Raw genomic sequence first — 25,626 nt, forward strand, 5'->3', positions numbered from 1 at the left:
AAAATTTTTTTAAATTAAAAAAAAAATGAGTCTATGCTCCTGATATACATATACTTTAGTTAATAAACATATTGATGTACTATTGTCTTAATGCATTATGAGCACTGTAAAATATATTAAAATAGAAATTTTTGAGATGAGATCAAATCAATCTAAATAGAAGTTTCTAGCGTTGTTCCTTGTATTCTCTAGACTCTCCTACAATGCATATACCTTATTTGGGAGAATCCTGTCCTGGAGTAGTAAGTTATCAAACTACAGTATATATAACAATCACTTGGAAAGTTTGTTAAAAATGCAGATTCCAATCACCAATGACAAGAGATTCAGAGAGTCTAAAAGCTGGAGTTTGGGAATCTACATTTCCAGCAGTTCCTCCAACTGGTTAGGAAGTAGGTTGTTTAAGGCCACACTTTGAGAAACACCACAAAAGAGAGAGATTCTCCCCACCATACCATCAGCATAGCAACACCAACTGGAAAGGGAGATACAATACTCCATTCTACACCTACATTATCCATGAACTAGAGTTTTCTAGGCAAATATTGGAACTATCACTTAAAATATTGTTTCTATCAAAATGTATTCCAATTTCTACAGTGCTACCCTAAGAAGAGATTTTTGGCATTGTCACACATCCCCCTCCCACACACACATAATTTATTATGTAATAGAATTCATCCACTTAAATGAAACTGCTTTTCCTTTAAGATGTAAATTTTTTAGTATCAAGATTTTTTTTTTAATTTTGTTTATTTATTTGGGAGAAAGAGCGAGCATGAGCAGGGAGGAAGGGGAGAGGGAGAAGCAGACTCCTCGCTGAACAAGGAGCCCAATGTGGGGCTCGATCTCAGGACCCCGAGAGATTATGACCTGACCCAAAGGCAGCCACTTAACCAACTGAGCCACCCAGGCACCCCTAAGTATCGAGTTTTTAAAAGTATAAATACAAACTACTAAATCCCCTAGCAATGGAAGGTATCCATTTGCATCCGTATTCATACATGAAGCACCTGTACCATACTGGGCACCAAAGGAAGCAGTTTGGTATCATGAAAAGGGCACAGCTTCTGTAAGCGGAACAGTCTGGGGTGTAATTTCTGAATCTGCTACTTGTTTAATTTGGAACAAGTTACTTAGCCTTTCTAGGTTCCAGTTTCCTTCTCTTAAATGGGTACTATAATGTCTACTGACAAAGCCTCTGTGAAGCCCGAGATATATGTAACACACAGTAAGTGACCGCTATGATAACAACAAACATAATTACCTCTACTTAAGTAGTATCCTTTTAAAAACACAAAAGGTTGACCCTTTTCCTCATTAAAAATTCAGTTCCTATATTTTTCACATTCAAAAGTGTTGACTGGGCACCTGAGTGGCTCAGTGGGTTAAAGCCTCTGCCTTTGGCTCAGGTCATGATCCCGGGGTCCTGGAATCGAGCCCCTCATCGGGCTCTCTGCTCAGCGGGGAGCCTGCTTCCCTTCCTCTCTCTGCCTGCCTCTCTGTCTGCTTGTGGTCTCTGTACATATCTAATATAATCTTTATTAAGATAAAAATGAAGGATCTAACTACAGTGCTTAGCCAGTCACTGGCACTCATGAAGCACTGAGTAGTTTTTCTTCATTAATATCACTTACCAAGAAATAACTTTCAAGCTATATTTGCTACTGCTGGTACAAACAAACTACATGATTTGACTAAAATAACTACACATATCACCTACAACTAAATCTACAAATATTCCTAAATTCTCTCCTAACACTGAGTGGACAGTTTATCCTGCTTCAAAACCATCATCTCCCCTTTACCTAGAGTATAAAATCAAAACCCAGGGGCACCTGGGTGGCTCAATAGGTTAATCCTCTGCCTTCAGCTCAGGCAAGGTCCTGGGATCGAGCCCTGCATCAGGCTCTCTGCTCAGCAGGTAGCCTGCTTGTCCCTCTCTCTCTCTCTCTGCCTGCCTCTCTGCCTACTTGTGATCTCTGTCAAATAAATAAATAAAAATCTTTAAAAAAAAATCAAAAACCACATGATAGAAAATGCAAAGGCTTTTCACAATTTTACCTACACCACATTTTTGCTCTTCCTCTTCCTTTACCTCAGCCCCTAACCTTCCGTTCGATCCACCCAGCTTCTCGCCATTTTCTTTTTTTTTTTTTTAAAGATTTTATTTATTTATTTGACAGAGAGAAATCACAAGTAGATGGAGAGGCAGGCAGAGAGAGAGAGGGAAGCAGGCTCCCTGCTGAGCAGAGAGCCCGATGCGGGACTCGATCCCAGGACCCTGAGATCATGACCTGAGCCGAAGGCAGCGGCTTAACCCACTGAGCCACCCAGGCGCCCCTTCTCGCCATTTTCAAAGGAAGTTATATCCTCAAAGTTTGGGGCCGGTATTATCTCCCAAGAGATGAGTCACTACATACTACTTCGGCATTTCCTGTACTTCTTCAAAACATCATCAGCCAAGACCTTAAACAAAATCTAATATTCCTTATTAATAGGTATTGCAATACCCACCAGGTAGTCTTCTTAAGAAAAAAGGAAAAATTCTTTAAAAAAAAAAAAGGATAAAGTAAATATTCTGAAAAGGGTTTTCTCCCTCCCTTTCCCCCTCCTTCCCCCTTCTCTTTGCTTAGCCAACACCCCCTTCTCCCACTCCCTTAAACAATCCTCTCATGTTGTAAAAAGTGATAAGATACTACAAGGAATGTTGAAAGGTCAGTCTACATGCAAATAAGGGATTGTAGTCTGACCAATGCCGATGGTCAGTCTACATGCAAATAAGGGATTGTAGTCTAACCAATGCCGATGGTCAGTCTACATGCAAATAAGGGTTTGTAGTCTGACCAATGCCGACGGTCAGTCTACATGCTAATAAGGGATTGGGATCTGGCCAATGCCGATGGTCAGTCTACATGCTAATGAAGGATTGAAATCTAGCCAATACTGTCTGTTTCCCTTTTTGTTAACGACCAATGAAAGTAACTTCTCACTATGTAAATGAAGGATGCTGAGCGAACCAATCAGGGGTATTCCCGCACGCCAAGTATGCCTTTACATTAGAACTAGCCAATCTACAAACACCAAGTATGCCTTTACATTCAAACCAGCCAATGAAAACTTTGTAACCGTGCTTTTGCTTCTGTACGTATGTTTTCGCTTCCCCAAACCCCATAAAAAGGCCCTGAACTAAGGGCTGGCGCGCGAGTCCTCCTAAGACTTGACCGCCCGCAGGTACCTGTGTCTACTCAATAAACCTCGTGCTGTTTGCATCTGACCAGTCGACTCGGCTTGGTTTTTGGGTCCGGGGGTCTCCTCCTGAGAAGGGGTCCATTCCGGGGTGCTTGGAGCCCCAGGGGGATCTTTCAATTCAAACTCATAGAACTACTGTGGGCTGCACTTGACATCAGATTCACTTAGATGTGGTACAGAGATGAGCACAGCTGCAGGGCATTTAAAGGTGTTTTGCTTTGATGAGAGATCTTGTAGCACCTTATTCAGTTGGTCAGAATCTATTTTCCCTACCCCTCCTCCACCTCCCCCACCTCCCTAGAGAAAGCTCAGGTTCAAGGAGATGAATTTCACATTAGACAGGTTATCCTGCAAAAGCAGTATCTCTTGCAACACTCCTACAGCCACTGCTAACAGGAGCCCTGCCAGGGACCTGCCAATGTCACAACACTTAGGGAAACCCAAAGATATGGCTTTTTGCTAGGTATTTATAGTTCTTCCTGGTCTCAGTGCACTTTGCCAGTCAGAAGTCATTTTTATCATAAGCATGTCACCTTACAACATAGTTGACACTACTTTTATCTAGTTCCCTGGGAAACAAAATGAGAAGGTCATCCAAAGTCAAACTGTCAGGCAAAAATGGAAAAGGGTTTTGATAATTCTTTACCCACAAATATATATATATATATATATATATATATATATATATATATATATCTTAAGAAATGAGCAATTATAGCAGTCTCTCCGGGAAAGGTAGAAAAGGGAAGAAGAGAGAGGAAAAAAAACTTGAAAAGATAGTTTTCATCAGTATACGTACCATCGTCAGCTGCACCATCTGCTAGAAATATGTAGTAGCTTGTGTTTAGATCAAATCTATTCTTAGCCCCAGGAAGGGTAATGTTTCTTCTGAAAGAACACTGCATAACACCATCCGCCAGCCTCCAAGCCAGATCCTCAAGAGTGTCCTACAAACATACACAATGGGTCTTCTCAGCACTTCCCACAGATTTGCTAAAAATAAAATATGATCGACCTGACCTGCTGGATTTCCTTTCCCTAAGATCCTTTGTGCATGTTTTGTCGGCTGTATTGTTGTTTTCCCACTTCCTCTCTGAGGAGTACAAGAAACATCTTCTCCTAGTTTGTCTTTATCCCCAACTTGGCAAAAATATTTTTTACATTGAATCGGAACCCCACAAGTCCTCTACCCAGGTTAGAAACTTTGGCAGATGCACTAACCCCGTCTGGCCACAGACACAAAATCAAAACACTGAAGAAACAATTAGGAAGTAATACACTCATGGCCAAAATGTAACATGCAACAAGGGAGAAGGTCCCAAGCCCTGGGGAAAGCTCTACAGAGAGTGTGAAGTCATTAGGCGACAGCTACTGCTCTGTCAGAGCTCATGTGCTTGCCAACCACCACATGAAAAGAGACACTTCTCTACCAGAAATCCCTGTGGCACAGATGCCAAGAAGAGGCACAGAAGACAACTGACCAAGGCACTGACCCAGTCCCTGCCCTACACGCTTTTCTTTCTCACTGGACGAGAAATATATTCTTTTCTAAGATGTGAAAAAAGGATTTAGGTGACATAGGCAAGAATTCATCTTTTGCTACAAGAGAAACTTATCTGGTGCTTTTCCAAGGTGTAGAAAAGGGGAGATCGTGGTCAAAGGGGACAAAGTTGCAGTTACGTAGGATGAATAAGTCTAGAGATCTAATGTACAGCATGATGACTGTATTTAGTAATACTGTATTGTATACTGGAAATTTGCTAAGTGAATAAATTTCAGGTGCTCTCACCACAAAAAAGAGTTAAGTCTGTGAGGACACAACTGTGGTAATCATTTTGCTACGTATATGTGTATCAAAACATCATGTTGTATATCTAAAATATAATTTTACTAATTTAGAGAAAAATAAGATATATACTTTAATATATGATGTTAAATATAAATGATATAATGATATTAATAATACATTAAACCTATAACTATAATAATACAATTTATATTTTTACATACTATTTTTAAAATAAAATAAAGCACAGAAAAGTTTCTCCCAGAGTATTATAAGAAAGGAAACCTGCTGCCAGACTCCTCCTCTGGCTCTCTGCTAACTGAGCTATCTTGCAGCACAGTTCTGCCACTGTTGGCCACCTAGCCAAAAGGCAGACAAACCAGGTGGAGGGTCCCAGAATTTTCACACCTACCCTGGAGTCCATCACAGGGTGACTTCGCCCCATCAAATGGGAAGGTTGTATGTGTACAGTCTGATCTTCACGAATACACAAATAAGCATCATCGTCACCCTGAAAACGTTTGCACAGGAAAAAAATTCAAAGGAATGTCAACATTTTGTTTTTAAAAGCACCCCTAATGAAATCACATCAAATGGTGTTGGATGCTTTTAAAACATCATTTGCAGATTCAGTCTTAAATGATACTATGAATTCCAAGAACTGGCTGTCCAGTTTATAAATTTAAAATAATTTTGCTATAATGAAGAAACAAACAAAGAACAGAAACAGACCCATAAATACAGGGAACAACCCTGATGGTTGCCAGAGGGGAGGAGGGTGAGGGATGAGCAAATGGGCGAGAGGCTGTGGGAGATGGAGGCTTTCAGCTATGGAATGAGTAAAGTCATGGGAATAAAAGGTAGAGCACAGGGATACAGTCAATGGTATTATAACAGTGTTGTATGGTAACAGATAGTAGCTATACTTGTGATGCGCACAACATGATGTTTAAAAATGTCCAATCGCTCAGTGGGTTAAGCCTCTGCCTTCAGCTCAGGTTATGTTCTCAGGGCCCTGCGATCGAGCCCCACATCAGACTCTGTGCTCAGCGGGGAGCCTGCTTCCCTCTCTCTCTTTGCCTGCCTCTCTGCATACTTGTGATCTCTCTCTCTGTCAAATAAATAGATGAATAAAATCTTAAAAAAAAAAAAAAACAACTGTCCAGTTGCTACATTGTACACCTGAAACTAATGTAACATCGTGTGTCAATTATATATTATTCAAATTAAAAAATTTGTTTTAATTCAAAAGCAACATAATTTCAATGTAAAAATAGATTAAAATAACATGTTTATATGCCCATAAACTCAAACAGGACTGTCAAAGCTTTCATGTATATTCATCCAAACCTATTTGTAATTATACTCATCTTTTCACCCCAAAAAGGAAAATACTCAGTTCTGTTACCTTTTTTCACTGAATTTATTATGAACATTGTTTGTAAATAAGTATCTGTGTTTACAAATTTTCGTAACTATAAATACACTGCACTACATTGGGTTTGGGGCAGTAACTTTTAAGATGAAGACACTGTGTGGACTGTTAATACTGTCCACACTCAAGAGATTTACTACTACATATTAAAACTAACTTGTCTGAATTCAAGGAGCACTTTTTCGTCAGTCTAATTCTTATCTACCCTTTGGTCTCCAATATTCCTTAGCTCTAAATTTAGAGCTTAAAGTGACTATCAGAGGACAGACTGTATCTTCAAAATACATTTAAATGATGGTACAAAGAAATAATCTGCACTTTAAATTACTGTGTATAGTTCTGGTTCTTTCACCTATACTAAACCATTGTCTGTAAACTATATAACAAGATCTTTCATATGTTGCAGAAGTCACTAAACTCCTTAAACAAAGCCAAGACTGACAACTTAAAATAAACTTTGCTATGAATCCCAATGATATTCTAACATATTTTAATTTTTTTTAAAGTTCCACTTTTGAGAACTCCCAAGTTCATAACCTTAACAAACCAATTATTCACTGTTACACACCTTCTATTCAAACCAGAATTAGCCCAACTCAAAGAGTCATGGTGATCTAAACCAGCAATCAACAAACTATGGCATACAGACCAGATTCAGTCTGATGCCTGTTCTGGTAGACCCCACAGGCTAAGAAGGACGTTTACATATCTAAACCATTTGTTAAATAGAAGAATATATCATGATGAGTCAAAATACATGAAATCCAAATTTCATTGTCCACAAATGAAGTTTGGTTTTTTTTGTTGTTGTTGTTTGTTTGTTTGTTTTTCTTTTTTTTTTTTTTTTTTGACAGAGAGAGAGAGAGAGAGAGATCACAAGTGGGCAGAGAGGCAGGCAGAGAGCGAGGGGAAAGCAGGCTCTCCATTGAGCAGAGAGCCTGATGCAGGGCCCGATCCCAGGACCCTAAGATCATGACCTGAGCCAAAGGCAGAGGCTTAACCCACTGAGCCACCCAGGCGCCCCCACAAATGAAGTTTTATTGGAACACAGCCACACCTATTAATTTATGGATTGTCTTTTGCTGTTTCAGTGCTACCACACAGAGATGAGTATTTAAAACACAGATCAGATCTCCACAAATTCTAAAGTAGTTACTACCTGGACCTCTACAGGAAAAGTTCACAGATCTCTAATTTAAACAAACAATGGTGTATTTTCTAGACTATCATCTCTGAGGTATACAAACTCTTCTTTTATTTAAAACAAATTTTGCTTTTAACAAAATGGTTGATTTTGAGGCAAAATGCTGATGGGCCAACTGCCATACTAACTCACTGCAGAAAGAACTCTCCAATATTGGAGAGAATGTTGGGGAAGAAGTACTCTCAGTTCTCTCTACTCTACAGCAAAGAGTATGAAAAGGTGCTTTTGTAACCCTGGCTCCAGGCAATTCTAAAAACCCCAAGTTTGGAGCAGGGAAGCACACATGCAAGAAGTTCCACCAAGTTTCTGAATCAGACAGATCCTCTTTCTCCCATTTATTCCTCTTGAACCAAGCATTTAGAACGTATTCTGTTCAGAAAATAATTGTGTGGATATTGTGGGAAAAATAAAGATGACTACATTGTTCTTATAACCAAAGACTACATTTTAATGGAAGAGATAGTTACAATAGTATGTGAATTATGATAAAAACAGTTTAGACAAAGTACCACGGAAGCACAAATCATGTAGAGCCAAAAGACTGGAAAAAAAAGTTATCAGAAAAGATTATAATTATGTAGGCGTTAGAGAATAAAAAATACTTACACGTGGATAAGGTAGAGCTGAGATTAAAGGAAAAGTTTTCTAAACGGAGGAACTTCCAGAACCAAATACATAGAAACAAAAAAATATGTGAAACTTTTAGGAAACAGGTAATTACGTTAGCCAAAAAGATATACATGGTAAGGCTGGAAATTCCAACATGGACCTTGAAGAGTTTTGAAAGCCAAGCTAATGAAAAAAAGAACAAAACAAAAAAATTTTTCCTATAATTACTAAAGGCTCACCAAAGTTTCTGGGAATAGGATTGAGATGATCTCCATGGAAGCTCAGGAAGAAAACAACAGTGACTATTAAAAGATGACATGCGGAGAAAAAAAAAAAAAGATGACATGGAATAAAATTGCTAAAAAATAGTGAGAGGCCACTGTGGTGGTCTGGAAATGACAATAAAAGTGTAAGCCAAGTCAGAGATAGTGACAATGCAAAAAAGAGAATGAAGAAGTATGTCAAAGACAGAATCAAAAGTATCTGGAAGATTAAAAGTAATGAACACACTAGCACCCCAATCTTGACTTCTAAACATTATTCCTATAACAGAGAACAGACCTCCTTTGAGAAATGAAAATGCATAACAGCGTAAGATGAATGGACATTTTGTTACACCAGAAAACAAACCCACACCAAAAAACTAATAGAGATACATCAAAGGGCATTAAAAAAAAAAAAAAAAAAACCAGCAACACACACACAGCTTGAAGGAGCCACATTTGGGTCAATATGAGCATCTAAAAGAAGAATGATGATGATAAACCATAACACAACAGACCAAAGGAATTCATCAGTCCATACTGTTTCACCAAAAGTGAAGGGTGGATGCCAAGAATGCTCTTCTTTTTAGAAGAATGCCAGCTAATAAATAAATTAGAAAATCACCATTTTGCAACCACAAATGTAAAAACTGTTTCAGGAAAGGAACATCAATAGATGCTAAAATAATTTGGTAAAATGTTATTGAGGAACAGAATATTCACCATCAAAGTATCACCTCACAGATGACTTACTAATTAAAAAGAGAAAATACGCCTTCACAATGGAAATATCTGACAGATACAAGTGATGAAACACAGAATCACCAATAATGGAATAATCGGACATTACACATCTCTTGATATGATGCACTGAGATAGAAACAAACCCCTTAGGTCGTACTGTGCCAAAAACCTGAACCTAAATCTACTGTACAAACTGTGGGACATTCTACAGAATTAGACTAAAAAAAATCTAGAAAACAGTCAGGAAAACAGATGAAAGAGATGTAACAATTAAAGGTATTGAGTGATAGATGACTGGCTCTTGGGTCAGAATTTGTTTTTAAAAAACAGCTTTATAGCTGTGAATAAAAGGGAAGACTCTAAGTCACAACCAAATTCCCTGAACACAAAGACGGCGGCGGCAGCAATGAATGAGAGTCTATAAATTGCCCAGGACAGTATCTGAAAAGAAGCAAGGAATCAATAATGGTAACTGCTTTTTTACTACTAGTTTTGATCACCAAGAATGGGGGACACAAGAAACATGAGGAGGGAATATATTAAGTTCAGTTTTACAGATGATGGTTAGTGTCATCCAGGAACATTCATCAGGACAAGATCAGCTGGCCACTGGAAATTCCAATCTGAAGTACAACAGAGGCCAGAATTGGGAACATTCTAGAACTGAACATTAAGAAATTATGTACAGGGGTGCCTGGGTGGCTCAGTGGGGTAAAGCCTCTGCCTTCGGCTCAGGTCATGATCCCAGAGTCCTGGGATCGAGCCCCACATTGGGCTCTCTGCTCAGCGGGGAGCCTGCTTCCTCCTCTCTCTCTGCCTACTTGGGATCTCTGTCTGTCAAATAAATAAATAAAATCTAAAAAAAAAAGAAAAGAAAGAAATTATGTACTGAGCAAGGTGACACTGGGCAGGAGAAGGAAGGCAAAAGAAGATAATATATAGTATTATATATTGGATCTTGGTCAGAAATTTTTTTTTTAATAGCTATAAAGGGGCACCTGGATAGCTCAGTGGGTTAAAGCCTCTGCCTTCGGCTCAGGTCATGATCCTAGGGTCCTGGGATCGAGGCCCGCATTGGGCTCTCTGCTCAGCAGGGAGCCTGCTTCCTCCTCTCTCTGTCTCTGCCTGCCTCTCTGCCTGCTTGTCTGTCAAATAAATAAAAATCTTTAAAAAAAATAGCTATAAAGGACTGTATGGGGACAACTGAAGTATTTGGAATATAGACTATATTGCATATAATTATTATATCATTGTTAAGTTTTCTCAATGTGATCAGGATATGGTAATTACAGGAGCACATCCTTGTTCTTAGGAGATACTTGCTAAAAATTCTAAAGATAAAATGTCATGATATATCTATAACTCAACTTTCAAATTGTTTGGGAAAAATATATCAAGAACATACAATATTATTGATGTACTTTATATTATTTAATAAAGTATCTGAGATAGGGAATATGTGTGTGCTTTGAAATGTAGTTAAAATTCAGACATTATCAAGTCATTGTTAGCAAAAATATGGAAAATTATACTCTTCATCAATTTTAATGGCAAAGCCTAATACCAAAACAATTGTTATCATTAATTTACAAGTAAAACTGAAAAAGGTAACATTTAGCTAATATTCATAGCATCAGATACCTTTGTATTTAAATTTATATTAGGTACTGAAAAGAAACAGATCATAAAAATATCCTAAAATTTTCTAAATAGCCAAAAATAGAAATAACTACTTTAAAAATATTTTCTGAGGATGATTTATTTCGCTCAATTTAGGCAAACAGGTGTACAGATGATTTTAATCATTAAGTAAGATTGCTCTGTAAATCAACGGCACCTGCATAATTAAGTCTTTTTTATAAACATTTTTTGATGAGTACTATACTAGAAAACATAAGATTTCTAAGTAAGATAAATATATCTTGAATTAAAGACAAATGCTTTTGTGCCATCTATGCCTACAACTTAGAAAAGAAACAACTGGTCTACTTATGGGCTCCTCATCACCTGGCCCAGAGGAGCAGTAGTGTCTTTTCCTCTTGCTGACAGATTTTCTGTGACCAGAGAAAGAAAAATATGAACATACTGCTGCCTAAAGTTTGGGTCTAAAGTGACTGTTTTTTAGTTAAGGGACTGGAGCACATATCTAAATGAGCACTGTGTGTTAGAGATGAAGCTAGACACTAATTCCAACAAGACCACCATTGTTAATCAATCCTTGGGGGGCCCATCTTCAGAATTTCCATCATAACCAGTTCCATCCCATTCACACAACAAGCACTACCACCTTCTTTTCTTATTGCTGTGTAGTTCCATTTTATTTTTAATCCAGTCTCATCATCTACCTTAGGTGCCAAACTTGGTTCATTTTGGCCAGAACTGCAAGTACCCAAAAGAATATGTTATAGCTTGGGTCGACTGGGTGGCTCCGTGGGTTAAAGCCTCTGCCTTCGGCTCAGGTCATGATCTCAGGGTCCTGGGACTGAGCCCCGCATCGGGCTCTCTGCTCAGCAGTGAGCCTGCTTTCACCCCGTCCCTCTCTCTACTTGTAATCTCTGTCTGTCAAATAAATAAATAAAATCTTAAAAAAAAAAAAAAAAAGAATATGCTATAGGTCTGATGACAGTTACACAGGGAAATGGGGAAAATGTTTTGGAACTATTGTAACATCATTCAATCAAGTATAAAACTTCCCAAAAAACAAGGTTTTTTGTTTTTTTGTTTTTTTATTTGACAGAGAGAGAGGTCAAAAGTAGGCAGAGAGGCAGGCAAAGAAAGGGGGAAGCAGGCTCCCTATCAAGCAGAAAGCCCAACGCGGGGCTCGATCCCACGACCCTGAGATCATGACCTGAGCTGAGGCAGAGGCTTTAACCCACTGAGCCACCCAGGCGACCCCCAACAAAAAACTTTAAAAAAGAAAGAGTTTTAATTTCTTTTATGTTATTTTCAAAAGCATATGATGTATCTGGGGCACGTGGGTGGCTCAGACATTTAAGCACCCGACTCTTGATTTCAGCTCAGTCATGATCTCAGGGTCATAAGATAGAGCCTCGCGTCAGGCTCTGCACTAGGCATGGAGCTACTTATGATTCTCTCTTTCCCTATCCCACTGTCCCTCCCCCCTCTAAAAAAATAATAAAAAATAAAAGCATATGACATATCTTATCTCTCCTAAGCTTAAGGTATACATTTTGCCTAATGAAAGAGAATAATGGGAGCATTCAAGGACTATATAGTAAAACATCTAGATCATATGCAGACACATATAGTAAAATACCTTGGCATAATTTTTTACCCCTGGCTTCCTGCAAAACTTCCAAGCAGCCTACAAGGACCAATATGATCAGAGTACACTTTTAGGGAAATATTAGTTCTTACAGAATCTCAGCATTCCTTTCTTTTTTTGAAATAGGATTTCCTACAGAAGTGATGTTAAGTTTAAAACCGGACAGGAAAGACCCTGTTGACTTTGCTAACATGGAAGTAAAAGGCTTTCTCCATTTGTAGTCATCCCTGAACTCCTGCCAACTCTGCTTTGAACAGGACTCGAACGTGTCCTGGCCCACACTTTCTGGCCTTCCCTCGGGGAGATCAGGATGCCTTGGCAGCACGCTGTTCTTCCACACCGTGGCACAAGGCTGCCATCTACAGAACTATTCCATCCAGCCAGCACTACCAGGGGAGAGGGAGAATCAGCTCAAAACAAATGCTGCCCGGGCGCCTGGGTGGTTCAGTGGGTTAAAGCTTCTGCCTTTGGCTCAGGTCAAGATCCCAGGGTCCTGAGATGGAGCCCTGCGTCGGACTCTCTGCTCGGCAGGGAGTCTGTTTCCTCCTCTCTCTCTCTCTCTCTGCCTGCCTCTCTGCCTTGTGATCTGTCTGTGAAATAAACGAATAAAATCTTAAAAAAAAAAAAGAAAACCACAAATGCTGCCTTCCCTAGATCTGACAAAGGAGCCTCCAGTGAAGGTGTATCTATGCCTGGACACAGTAGGTGTCATTCTCTGGGATATGTACCGATCGATGACTACCAAAATGGAGACACTGAGGCAGCAACTCACGCTGTGGTTGCTGGCCATTGGAGAAAACAACGAGTGTTGGAAAAGCATCACAAACAACGTAAGACTTTTATGCACAGCAACTTTTCTTAACCACACTTCCTGCTTTTATCACAGAGACAGACAGAAAGATACAGGGGCAAGTCCACCGGCTATAGAGCAATTTTCTGAACTCTCCGTAGGATGGACTGTTCTTAGAGCTGTATAATTGCACAACTGTTATAAACACAATATACCTAAAAAAGTGTTTAAGTCAGCATCTCCTCTAAGTTACTGTGTCTTGCCCTCCCCCTCCCCCTCCCCATTTTAAGTATGATCATTTGACCATGGAACAAACAAGTCCACCGCCGTTGATTAGCCTCCCTCTTTCATTATCACTTACATAAGTAAGGGATACAAACCATCCATCTGTCATGAGAAAGCGCAAAGGATAAATAGCCTTTACTGGGCCCACTCATTTCAACCACCACTGACTGGTCATCTCGTGTGAAGGACAAGAAGAAACAGGCGTGCTCCTTCTCTGGGTCACAGTTCACAGGACTCCTAACACAGAACTTCTTGTTCCCACAATCTGAAGCACTGAACTAGAAAAATGACAGGGAGAAAAAGTCTTAATTACCGACAAGGCAGTTCATTTCACCATGATAAAAGAGCCACTACTTGAAGCACAAATTTTCACAAAAGTATCTTTTCATAATAGAGATTCAAAGTAGGAGACAAAAGACACAATCCAAATTAGAAATGATCAGAGCAGTAGTTAGGTTGTGAACTTTTAAACTTAATTAATTTTAATTGAAATCTGGAAGACACAACATTAGTTGGACTATAATGGGATGAGTATTAAAAGGACTTTAATACACAAAATATTTCACATTAATTAAGTTCTGGAGCAAAGTTTTTAGCAGATTTTGAAAAACATTTTAAAGAATATTTAGGTTCACACTGACTCTTGCCTAAAGTGTATCCTTGAGTTTCTAGGATGCACTTCTAAAAAGCAAACAGACAAACTCTTCGCAAGTTTTTATATTTAGATCCTGGACTCTGCTTCTAGAATTCAGGTTCAAATTGGATATGAAAATAGTATTAGAAAAAATGGTTAATCCTATATATACCACCACTCTAAATAATAGTAATAACAATTAAGTGGAGAAGAAGCATGAACAACCTACAACGACTTAATTCAGAGCTCCTTGTTATAGCAAAAAAGAGAAATAGTATCAAAAAATGTCAGCTCTACAATCTGACAGAGCAAATGTACAGTCATCTTGTGAGAAGGCGCTGTGAGGGTATATTTCAGAAGAGTTTTTTTTTTCTTTTATTTTTTCAGTGTTCCAATATTCAGTTTATCGACCACACCCAGTGCACTATATGATACATGCCCTCCTTTTTTTTTTTTAAGATTTTATTTATTTATTTGACAGACAGAGATCACAAGTAGGCAGAGAGGCAGGCAGAGAGAGAGAGAGGAGGAAGCAGGCTCCCTGCTGAGCAGAAAGCCCAATGCGGGACTCGATCCCAGGACCCTGAGATCATGACCTGAGCTGAAGGCAGCGGCTTAACCCACTGAGCCACCCAGGCGCCCCGATACATGCCCTCCTTAATACCCATCACCAGGCTAACCCATCTCCCCTCCATTCCAAAACCCTCAGTTTGTTTCTCAGAGTCCATAGTTTCTCATGGTTCATCTCCCCCTCCGATTTACCCCAATTCACTTTTCCTTTCCTTCTCATAATGGAGGACATTACATACAAATAAGTGAAATCATATGATAATTCACTCTCTCTGCTTGACTTATTTCACTCAGCATAACCTCCTTCAGTCCCATCCATGTTGATACAAAAGTTGGATATTCGTCCTTTCTGATGGAAGCATAATACTTCACTGTGTATGGACCATATATCTTCTTTACGCATTCATTTGTTGAAGGGTATCTTAGCTCTTTCCACAGTTTGACGACTGTGGCCATTGCTGCCATGAACACTGGGGTACAGATGGCCCTTCTTTTCACTACATCTGTTTCTCTGGGGTAAATACCCAGCAGTGCAATCACAGGGCCATAGGGAAGCTCTAATTTTAATTTCTTAAGGAATCTCCACAGTTTTCCAAAGTGGCTGCACCAACTTGCATTCCCACCAATAGTGTAAGAGGGTTCCCCTTTCTCCACATCCTCCCCAACACATGTTGTTTACTCTCTTGTTTATTTTGGCCATTCTAACTGGTGTAAGGTGGTATCTCAATGAGGTTTTGATTTGATTTTCCCTGATGGCTAATGATGATGAACACTTTTTCATGTGTCTGTTAGCCATTTGTTTTGTCTTCTTTGGAGCACTGTTTGTTCATGTCTTCTGCCCATTCTTTGACGTGATTATCTGGTTTTTTAGGTGTTGAATTTGAAGAGTTCTTTATAGATCTTGGATATCAGCCCTTTGTCTATAGTGTCATTTGCAAATATCTTCTCCCATCTTCTCCCAGTGGGTTAAACACTGTGTAACTAGATCTAATGGGAACTGTATCCAAAAAAAACTTCTCATTTCTTCTACTCTACCAATACTTGTGGCCACCAAATGTATGGCGGGTTTTCCCACATTAACCAATTCTGCAATTCTCTGTGAACACCAATCGCGGTCCCACATTGCAATTCCATTCTGACACAATCTTCCTGAAGTTAGTGTTCAATCCTACAAGTTGGGGGCTCAGTCCCAGAAGATTACTCACTTCAGAGGCCAATCACAAGTTCCAGGTTCCCACTGGAGAGGACTGGAGGTTCCCATGACCCTCTCCTCGAGTCTGATAATGTACTAGGATAGCTCACAGAACTCCAGGAACACGGCTTTCCTACTAGATTACCAGTGTGATATTTCTTTTTTAAGATTTTATTTATTTATTTAGAAACAGAGTGAAAGAGAGACAGAGCACACATAAGCAGGGAAAGGGGCTGAGGGAGGGGCTCAAGCAGGCTGCTTGCTGAGTACAAAGCCCATGGGGGGCTGGATCAACCTGAGATCATGACCTGCACCAGAATCAAGGGTCTGACGCTTAACAAGTGAGCCAACCCCAGGTGCATCAAGTGTATTATTACAGGATGCAACCCCAGGAACAGTCAGATGCAAGAGGCACACAGGGCAAGGAATGTGGGAAGGGGCATGGAGCTTCCACACCCTCTCCAAGGTACCACCCTTACAGCACTTCCATGTGTTCAGCAACCTGGGAGCTCTCTGAACCCCATACTTTTGGGATTTTTATACAGGCTTCATCATGGAGGCATGATGGATTGTTGACTCAATTTTCAGCCCACCTCTCAACTCTGGAAAATAAGGAGTGGGGTAGAAAGGCATGGGCTGGTCTTTCTGGAGACCTGCCCCCATCCAGGAGCCCACACAGAGTTACCTCATTAGAACAAAAGGTATCCCTATCACTCAGCAAATTACAAGGGATTTAGGAGCTCTGTATCAGGTACTGGGGTCAATGGCCAAATATTAGCAGGAAACACAGCAGAGACCAATATATATTTCTTATTATTTCACAGGAACTTAAAGAAAAGTCACTGAGTGGAAAGAGCAAGCCACTACTAAACTTGGATTTTGATCACTGCTCTCCCCTTTAATCCATCACATTTGCTCAAGAACTTACTGCCTGTCTCTCTTGCATCCTTCAACTACACAACAGAGACTGAACCCTGAGGTCACTTCTAGCTCTACAAATGCTATAATCTCGTGACTCTGCCTTTCTAAAATCAGGATTACAAACCTGGTGCAGAGATACCATAAAGGCTCCGAGAACAAATGCCTTTTATGTGAATATATGGAAAGATAATTCTATCAGTAGATTCCTACCAGGAAGCTCAGGTCCAAAATGGCCATTTACTACCCTAAAGCAGCTTTGAAACTAAACATTAAGATTAAGTAAACTGAGGGGTGCCTGGCTGGTTCAGTTAGTGGAGTGTGCAGTGCAACTCTTGGTCTCAGGGTTGTAAGTTCAATACCCACACTGGGTGTGGAGATTACTTAAAAATAAAATCTTAAAAAAAAAAAAAAGGCTAAGTAAACAGAACTAGTGCAAATAAAAGATCTAACTGTATGGTCAAAAGTTTAAAATTCGGGGCACCTGGGTGACTCAGTGGGTTAAAGCCTCTGTCTTCGGCTCAGGTCATGATCCCAGGGTGTTGGGTTCGAGCCCCACATCAGGCTCTCTGCTCAGTGGGGAGCCTGCTTTTCCCCCTTTCTCTCTGCCTTCCTCTCTGTCTACTTGTGAGCTCTCTCTGTCAAATAAATAAATAAAATCTTCTTTTTAAAAAGTGTAAAATTCATAATAATGTAGTCAAATAAAATCATCATATACTGCAAAATGTAGAAGGGAAACAAAGTGAGACATTACACAGGAGCACAAGTGCTTTACTTAGTCTTCCCTACAAGAACAAAGAGCTATAAAAAGATTTTAAAAAAGAGAAGGAAAAGAAAAAAGGAACTAATATTTACAGAATTTCTATTAAGTGCAAAGCAGTTAGAAATCTTATTCATTACTTTGTTTAATTCTCATAATGATACTAAGAGCTAGATATTATGATTTCTCATTTCTTAGGTAAAGAAACTGACCTCTTGAGAATTAAATAGCTTGTCCAAAGTCACACATAAAGTAGACAAGTCGGGAATCAGACCCAAGCTTGTTCTTTCAACTGTAATCACCTGCTCTAAGACATGTTTCATTTAACGGACTTCTGAATTAGTAAGTCTAACATCAGAATTTCTTTCAGTGAAACTTGCCTAATGTTTCCCATATGCATTATCCTTTACCAAATATGTTTTCTTCCGTCATCATTCTTCTGAACCAGGGGGCCTGAATGGAATTCTGCCTGAGGGGTTTGTGAAGAGTTTCTGTAGCTCAGCACAGAGAATCCCCCAGTACTCATTGGCCTTCATGAAATGGGATCCAAGAGTTACATCACTATTTCAAGATTCTCCTCCAAATCCTGTCTAAATTTAGCCCAAGTTTTAATCTTCCTCTCCACATTTGCTATTTGGCAGAAGAGACTCTGAGTGATATCAGATCCACACCTCGAACATGCAGGGTCTTGCACTGTCTTTATTCTGACCTCCAAGTCATAATGTTGCCATGAAGATTTCCTGCAGAAGCCCCAAAAACTTGCTACCACAACCCAGTACAGCTACTTCTCTATATGCTTCACCAACCTAGAACCACAGTCCCTAATGACACCATTATTACAGACTGCATTTGTTGAAACCATAAAAAGGTCACTTACTGATTTGGTTAGATGGGAGACTGGAGGTAATGTCGACAAAGGGGCTACTGTAGCTTCGGGTGTGGTAAAAGGCAGTGCGTTTGGTTGTGAAATTACAGGACCAGGAATCTTCACCCAGTAGATTTTATACTTCTCAACAACTGTGACTCTGAAATGCAGTACAAATGAGATCAAACAGAACCCTGATTGTGGCCCATCATAATCAAATTGAAAAAAAAAAAAATAGGGAAAAAAAAGGAATAAAGTAGGGACACCCTACTTAATACTACCTAATAGTACTACTAGTTTTGTGTGAAACTCTATGACTCTTCCACCTCATCACTAAGTGAACTTTTACTGCCCTTGTTCTCTTGCTTGCTCTCAAGCTTTCTTTTCTTCTCTTCTCCTCTCCCCCTTGTCTGTTCTTTGGACATACAGCAGTCCTGAATGCAGAACTAAGAACTAAACTGCACAGATTTCTACTCCCTGACACATAAAGAACATACTACTGTAACTATCTATTTCAGAGTGCACTATTCAAATTATTCCACAGAGCAGGTGTAGCAGGGAAATACAGGGAGAATGCTACACAGGTGACCATCAGCTCTTACTGGAGTCACAGTCCCTTTCCACATTCCACACAACAGATAGGGGCAAAGCTGTGTTCCTGTGTGCTGGGACCTTTGTACCAAGTAGAACAAAAAACAGAGACATGCCAGGAGAGTAATTCTCCTTAAAATATATGTCTCTAACTCCACTAAGGAATCATTACACTGCTTTATGACATTCCACTTACCCTTGCAGATAGAAGGGGGAAGGACTTCTAATTCTATTGAATTTCATTATTCTGAGGGCATGCACCATCTTACTTTTCTGACAATCTAATCTGCAAGTTGTAACACTACAAAAAAGTCACCCAAACTTCAGGATTTTTTTTTCATATTCTCATATTAAGACAAGAGCAAATCAAAAAAAAAAAATGTAATAGTCTGTACACTATACATAGACTCAAGTAGTAATTGATGCCTCTTAGTGTTAAGGCATTGCAATACTTCACTCATTCAACAAATGTCTATTAAGTGTCTATTAGGTTCCAGGTCGTGTGCTAGGAAAAAAAAAAAACAAGCAAAAAAGTAAAAGACTACTTGTCTTGTTAAGGTGGTGTCATTACTACAGCAAACCTCTCCTGTACAGGTAAATGTCCAAAAGGTATCAAAAATGATCCAGACCATTACTGTCTCAATTTTACTAGTTGCACATTTGTAAGCCCTCCTACTCACAGAAACTTTACGTGATTCGGAGCATTGCTTGGAGCATTCCAATAGACTTTAATTTTTGTTTTCTTGGATGAACTTGTGTGACTCACAGCATATCCCTGAAGTAAAATAGAAAAGAAAGACCATTCAGCCACTCAATATTTGAGCATGGCTGGAACTACTATCATTTTGCAAAGTAATCTATCACTGTGTGATGCTAACACCCTGGTAAAGACAGTTTCATTCAGAAGAGGGACTCAGAAACTCAACAAATACATGTCGGCTAATGGACACCAGATTGGCAGCCAGCTCTGTAAATAAAGTAGAGTCGATGGAAATTTAAGAACTGCAGAGGGTTATGAACACTGGGTACACTAATGTTATATAGAGCCTGCTCCTTATTTCATTTATACTATAAATTTATATTCCTTCCATTAATTGATACAAAGAGAATGCAGAAAAGTCATCAAAGGAAAAAATTCCTGCCTCCACATACATATATTATATTTTAGGGATACCTTTCCCTTGAACAATCTCATTTCCCACTTTCATTCACCTGGAAAATTCCTACTCATTCTTTGAGGCTGGATGTGGAGACTACCTCCTCCCAAGGAGCTCTCTCTCAATTTCCTGCAGCCTGTGTGTGACTTTCCCTGCCTCGCTTCCTACCTATCCTGTGCATTTCTAAGCTGTCTACTTATGTGTTCTCCTTGTGTATCTGTTCTATACCCTTACGTTCTACTTTTGTATCATACATCCTATGTTCCTATGTTCTCCCTATGTGTAATGCTCTGAGCTCTTCAAAGAACAAGAATAAGTCTTGCTCATCACCATATCTCTTTGCACCAGAACAGTTCCTGGCATAATAAATGCTTATTAAATGAAGGAATGAATGACAAAAATTAGACCTCTGTTCCACTCTAGAATCCTATCTTCAATACTAACACCCTTTTTTTTCCCAATTTATTTATTTTCAAAAAAAACAGTATTCATTATTTTTTCACCACACCCAGTGCTCCATGCAAGCTGTGCCCTCTATAATACCCACCACCTGGTACCCCAACCTCCCACCCCCCGCCACTTCAAACCCCTCAGACTGTTTTTCAGAGTCCATAGTCTCTCATGGTTCACCTCCCCTTCCAATTTACCCAAATTCCCTACTCCTCTCTAACGCCCCTTGTCCTCCATGCTATTTGTTATGCTCCACAAATAAGTGACCCTTTATAACCAATATAGTAAGAGTCAATACTACATAAAATATCAAAACTCTTCAAGCTAATGCCTTTTCTAGGATGCTGATGTGTAAAAATATATTGCAGATAGGAAAATGAGAGAGAAAGCTTGATCAGTGTGAATCTGTTTAGATGTCTGCAACACATGGGTAATGTCATTGTGTGTCTTACAACCACCATGCTGTAATGAAAAGAACCTCGGGAAACCGACAGATTTCAAACATAACACAAACCTGTACATCTTCACAGGTCAGAAGCTGTGACACTTGACTGTCAATCAATGTGAAGGAGCCAATAGGAGGGCCACTCAAATCCTCAGCAGCCCGTGCTTCTAAGAGAAAGCCTCTAAATGGTTGCCCTGACAAGGTAACTGAGAAACAAATGAAAAGATAGTTCAAGAGTCTTAGCAACGTCCCCACAAGAAAACTGTTCAGAGGAGGCACTCACAGTTTGAATCTGGCATACATATACAAAACTGCACCAGGTGAGAAAATGGTAGAAACTATCCTACAGACGAAGAAGTTCTAAACTGTGTTCCACTGGACATTCACTCTGTGAGATATCAATAGCCATTCTAAAGGCAGGGGGAGGAGCGGTAGGTGACGGTCAGGGAGCGGTCCACGGGGCCAAACTGGTTTGAAAAATGCTGACTGAAAGTAAATACTTGTCTCTTTACTGAAAACTTGCAAAGCCTTTCACATCCTATGTGTAAGACAAAACTCTCCAAAGTACATGATATATAACACATAGAGGGTTCCAAACTTATTTTCCACACACTCTTTTTATCAGAGTTTGTTAATATTTTGCATTTCTAGAATTGCAGAAAATAGTTTGTAAAACACTGCTCGAGACACACCTTTAACAGTCAGCCTACATTTCACCAGAATAATTAGAAAAACACAAGAGTTTACACTGTACAAAGAAGAATAAGGGTTTATTACACCTTAAACCAGACAAAAGAAAATTTATTTTCTCTTCTTCTGAGTTAATAGCACTGTTAAAAAAGATCTATTAACTAATGATAAAAATGTACTTAAAACCTTCTCTGACTGGGGAGGAGATATACCACTTACGTAATATAGTCATCAGTAGTAGTTAAACGCAAAATGAGTATGAGACAGTGGTATCTTATAGAAAGTATGAGACAGTGGCATCTTATAGAAAACAGGTGAATAGATTTAAATGAAACTGTATAAATCCCTCAGTAATACAGATTTGATGTACAGGAAAAGAGTGAAACTCAAAACGTAAATAGTTCATCCCAGCACAGTACCTTCAATCTGATCTCCTGGTCTGAATGTCACTTGACTCACTGAAATGTTGTGAACAGGATCAGGGCGTGCCGTGTGGCCATGTTCAGGAACCATTCCATGGCATGACCTTCCTACTTCTCCAGTGGGATAATTAGCCACAGAACTAATGAGCAGCACAAATACGAAGGTACCAAGGGTAAATCCAAGAACTGCCATCTCAAAAAGAAGATTAAAAGGACATTATTTTCATACATAATTAAAATATAAAGCTTTCTTACCACAGAATAGTAATTCTAGATGGCTGCTTGCTTTCAACAGACAGCTAACCATATTTTCCGAAATATGTAATAAAAAGAATGATATGTGAAGTGTGACCTGGATTTGCATCTTGGCTCTACCAATGACCAGTTATGAGACCTTAACCAAATCACGTTTATGCCTCCACTTGCTTACCTGAAAAATTAGGAAACTAATACCCTCCTCTCAAGTTGATTTAATAAAATGAAGATACAAAGAAATAAACACACAACCCAAAGTCTGACAAAGATAATTAATGTTAGCTTTGGTTAGCATGATTTGTAATAATAAACCAGTCTACTAAAAGCAAAAGGTTCTATCCTACTTTATCCTAGGAAGCTTGAAGAATAAGTAAGAAATGTTTCTCCAGATTTAAATACCATCACCTAAATAGGTCTCTGATATGACTTCTCCCAATTTCCAATTAAATTAATCATGACAGGGTGGATGATTTAATTTGCTATACTGAAAACTGAGGATAACAGAGAACCAATTGCAAGAAACAGTATTCCTATTACCCACAGCCCGGGTACTTCTGAATTAAGAAACACAATGGTCAGTCCAAGCAATATTCTTCTCCGCCTCTTACCATCTACCTAAACAGAAAACCAGCTACTTTATGTCAGTCCCACCCTCTTGTGGCCTACAGCAATCACTTTACTTCGTTCGTATATTCAGAACCTGCTAATCACTGCACATAACAAGGCTAGAGAAAGATGGCAGGGACATGTTACATAGCAGTCAAGAAAAGTCAACTGTGGGGGCGCCTGGGTGGCTCAGTGGGTTAAGCTGCTGCCTTCGGCTCAGGTCATGATCTCAGAGTCCTGGGATCGAGGCCCGCATCGGGCTCTCTGCTCAGCAGGGAGCCTGCTTCCTCCTCTCTCTCTCTGCCTGCCTCTCTGCCTGCTTGTGATCTCTCTCTGTCAAATAAATAAATAAAATCTTTAAAAAAAAAAAAAGAAAGAAAGAAAAGTCAACTGTGGAGAGGCTACAAATGGGCAGAATCCACGAAGCAGCTCATTCTCCTCCACAGAGATGGAAAGGGACAAAATAAAAGCACCCTTAGAATCACTAGAGTACATTACTCTTTCCTCATCACGTAAATTACAAACCCCATACTGAACCAGCACTAAACTACAGGAATTCCTGCTGGACACCAGAAATTATGGTGGGGCCTACACATTTCAACCAGCCCTGCACTTTCCACCAGTTGCTATCAAGCGGATAGCATAGGATCCAATGGTACCTCATACTCCTCTATCTTTTCTCAAACATCAAATCTAGGTAGAGTTTTTCCCATTTAAAGATGAGCAAAAAGAACAAATAAACAAATCAAGAGCATCTGTAAAAAAAAAATGTATAACATAAGAGAAGCACAAAATTTCTCTAGAGTCATAAGAAAAAGGTAGATTTGGAAATGGTTAATTACTATAGGAAACAATATTTCAGAATTAACTGTCTTAAACATATACAGCAATCTATATCATTTCTCAATGAAACTGGAAGAAAAAAGAAAAGGAGTACAGTACGGGAATTTTTTTATTCAAAGATGGCGCTCGTGGGCTTTTGTCAGGGGCAGACCTGCTTTGAGGACCAGGCAAGATCGCTGGAGAGAATCAAGGTCACAGTTTGAACCAAGTGAACTTAGCCAAATTATCATGAAGATTAAATGCAGTAATGCACCACTCGACTAAAGGATGGTATAGGGGAAAAGTCAGCCCAGTTTAGCAAATAATTACTTGGTACTGACTTCCTGTCCAGTGAAAGCAGAAACAAGACATGATTTCCAGTCTCTGCTATGCACTGTGCAGCTGAATGACGTCAATACAGTTACTTAATCTCTGTCTCAGCGTCTTCATTTGTGAAATATAATAGATGAGCCAAAATAAATTCAGGATCATCTTCATGCCTAACATTATGGTTTTAAGAAAGTCAAGGGTGGGGGCGTGCCTGGATGGCTCAATCGGTTAAAGGTCTGCTTTTGCCTCAGGTCCTGATCACGGGGTGCTGGGAGGGAGCCCTGCCTCTCTGCTCTGTAGGAAGTCGCTTCTCCCTCTCCCTCTCTGTGATCTCTCTCACTCTCACTTTCTCTCAAATAAATAACACATTTTAAAAAATAATAAAAATTTAAAAATTAAAAAAAATTAATAAAAAAAGAAAGAGAGCCAATTAGGAAAGGATATCAGGAATGATCAAAGCAAGATGTGTAAACTGGGAAAGGGAAGTGACCAAGGCCCACCATCTGTCAATCATTAGGAAAATGTAACAAACAAGGTGAGGAAGGGAAGTAAACCAGCAATTTCTCTGTCCTTGGTTAGATGCTGACCCTTTAGGGTGAAACTCTATTTGCATTACAATTGTTACTGATGATTTTCCAGTTAATGATTTAAGAAACAGCCTTTTTTCAAATACTTTCATTAGCCAACTTATGCCAACTGACTGCACAGTTATGAAAGAGAATAAGGAGTTATTCATGAGACATTTAAGTTAAAATTATGTAATATGGATAATGAACTGTATTATATTCATTTATGAGGTCTTCAAGCACTGAAAAACTCACACCAATTTTGTATGATTCTTTAAACTTTTTATATTCACATTTGACAGTGGATTCGATGGTGAGTACAATATAGAAAATAAAAGTATCATAATTTGCATTTTGTCATCCCAGGACAAAGATAGACTGATTAGTTTAAAAAATTAAAAGAGAATCTATTCTGATTCTCTAACTGGTTCTCTAACTGAAATATTCCCAAACGTGATATTTACATAGTTTTCCTTCCTGCCAGAAAAACAGGCATTTAGTAATAAAGGATGCTAACTGCTTATACCATGTTCTACACACATCCCACACAAAGATAAAACTTCAAAACAAATGTACCCTTTTTTATTTAAATGCCAAATTCTTGCACTTGCATGAATATTTAATTAGTATTGTGATTGTGGACCACAGAGGTAAGTGATATAAATCAAGACAGTATATTTAATTAAAGCAAAGATAAAA

The 25,626-nt window shown here is 39.1% G+C and overlaps 1 protein-coding gene across 2 annotated transcripts in view; it reads right to left on the bottom strand.

Annotated features, from left to right (window-relative positions):
* The window catches only part of FRRS1 (ferric chelate reductase 1), a 48,704-nt gene that overhangs the window by 15,378 nt on the left and 7,700 nt on the right, over positions 1 to 25,626 (bottom strand). The window contains exons 1-8 of one of the 2 annotated variants that reach the window (XM_044238750.1): positions 24,204 to 24,225; positions 22,346 to 22,541; positions 21,306 to 21,442; positions 19,865 to 19,959; positions 18,606 to 18,753; positions 13,750 to 13,932; positions 5,451 to 5,549; positions 4,052 to 4,199 (exon numbers count right to left, since the gene is read on the bottom strand). In XM_044238750.1, coding sequence (XP_044094685.1) covers positions 4,052 to 4,199; positions 5,451 to 5,549; positions 13,750 to 13,932; positions 18,606 to 18,753; positions 19,865 to 19,959; positions 21,306 to 21,442; positions 22,346 to 22,541 — 1,006 coding nt within the window. In that variant the 5' untranslated portion in view covers positions 24,204 to 24,225. Of the gene's footprint in view, positions 1 to 4,051; positions 4,200 to 5,450; positions 5,550 to 13,749; positions 13,933 to 18,605; positions 18,754 to 19,864; positions 19,960 to 21,305; positions 21,443 to 22,345; positions 22,542 to 24,203; positions 24,226 to 25,626 lie in introns of those variants that run through there. The other variant, XM_044238749.1, reaches the window with a different exon arrangement.

Source organism: Neovison vison, chromosome 2, assembly GCF_020171115.1.
Source record: "Neovison vison isolate M4711 chromosome 2, ASM_NN_V1, whole genome shotgun sequence".
NCBI lineage: Eukaryota > Metazoa > Chordata > Mammalia > Carnivora > Mustelidae > Neogale > Neogale vison.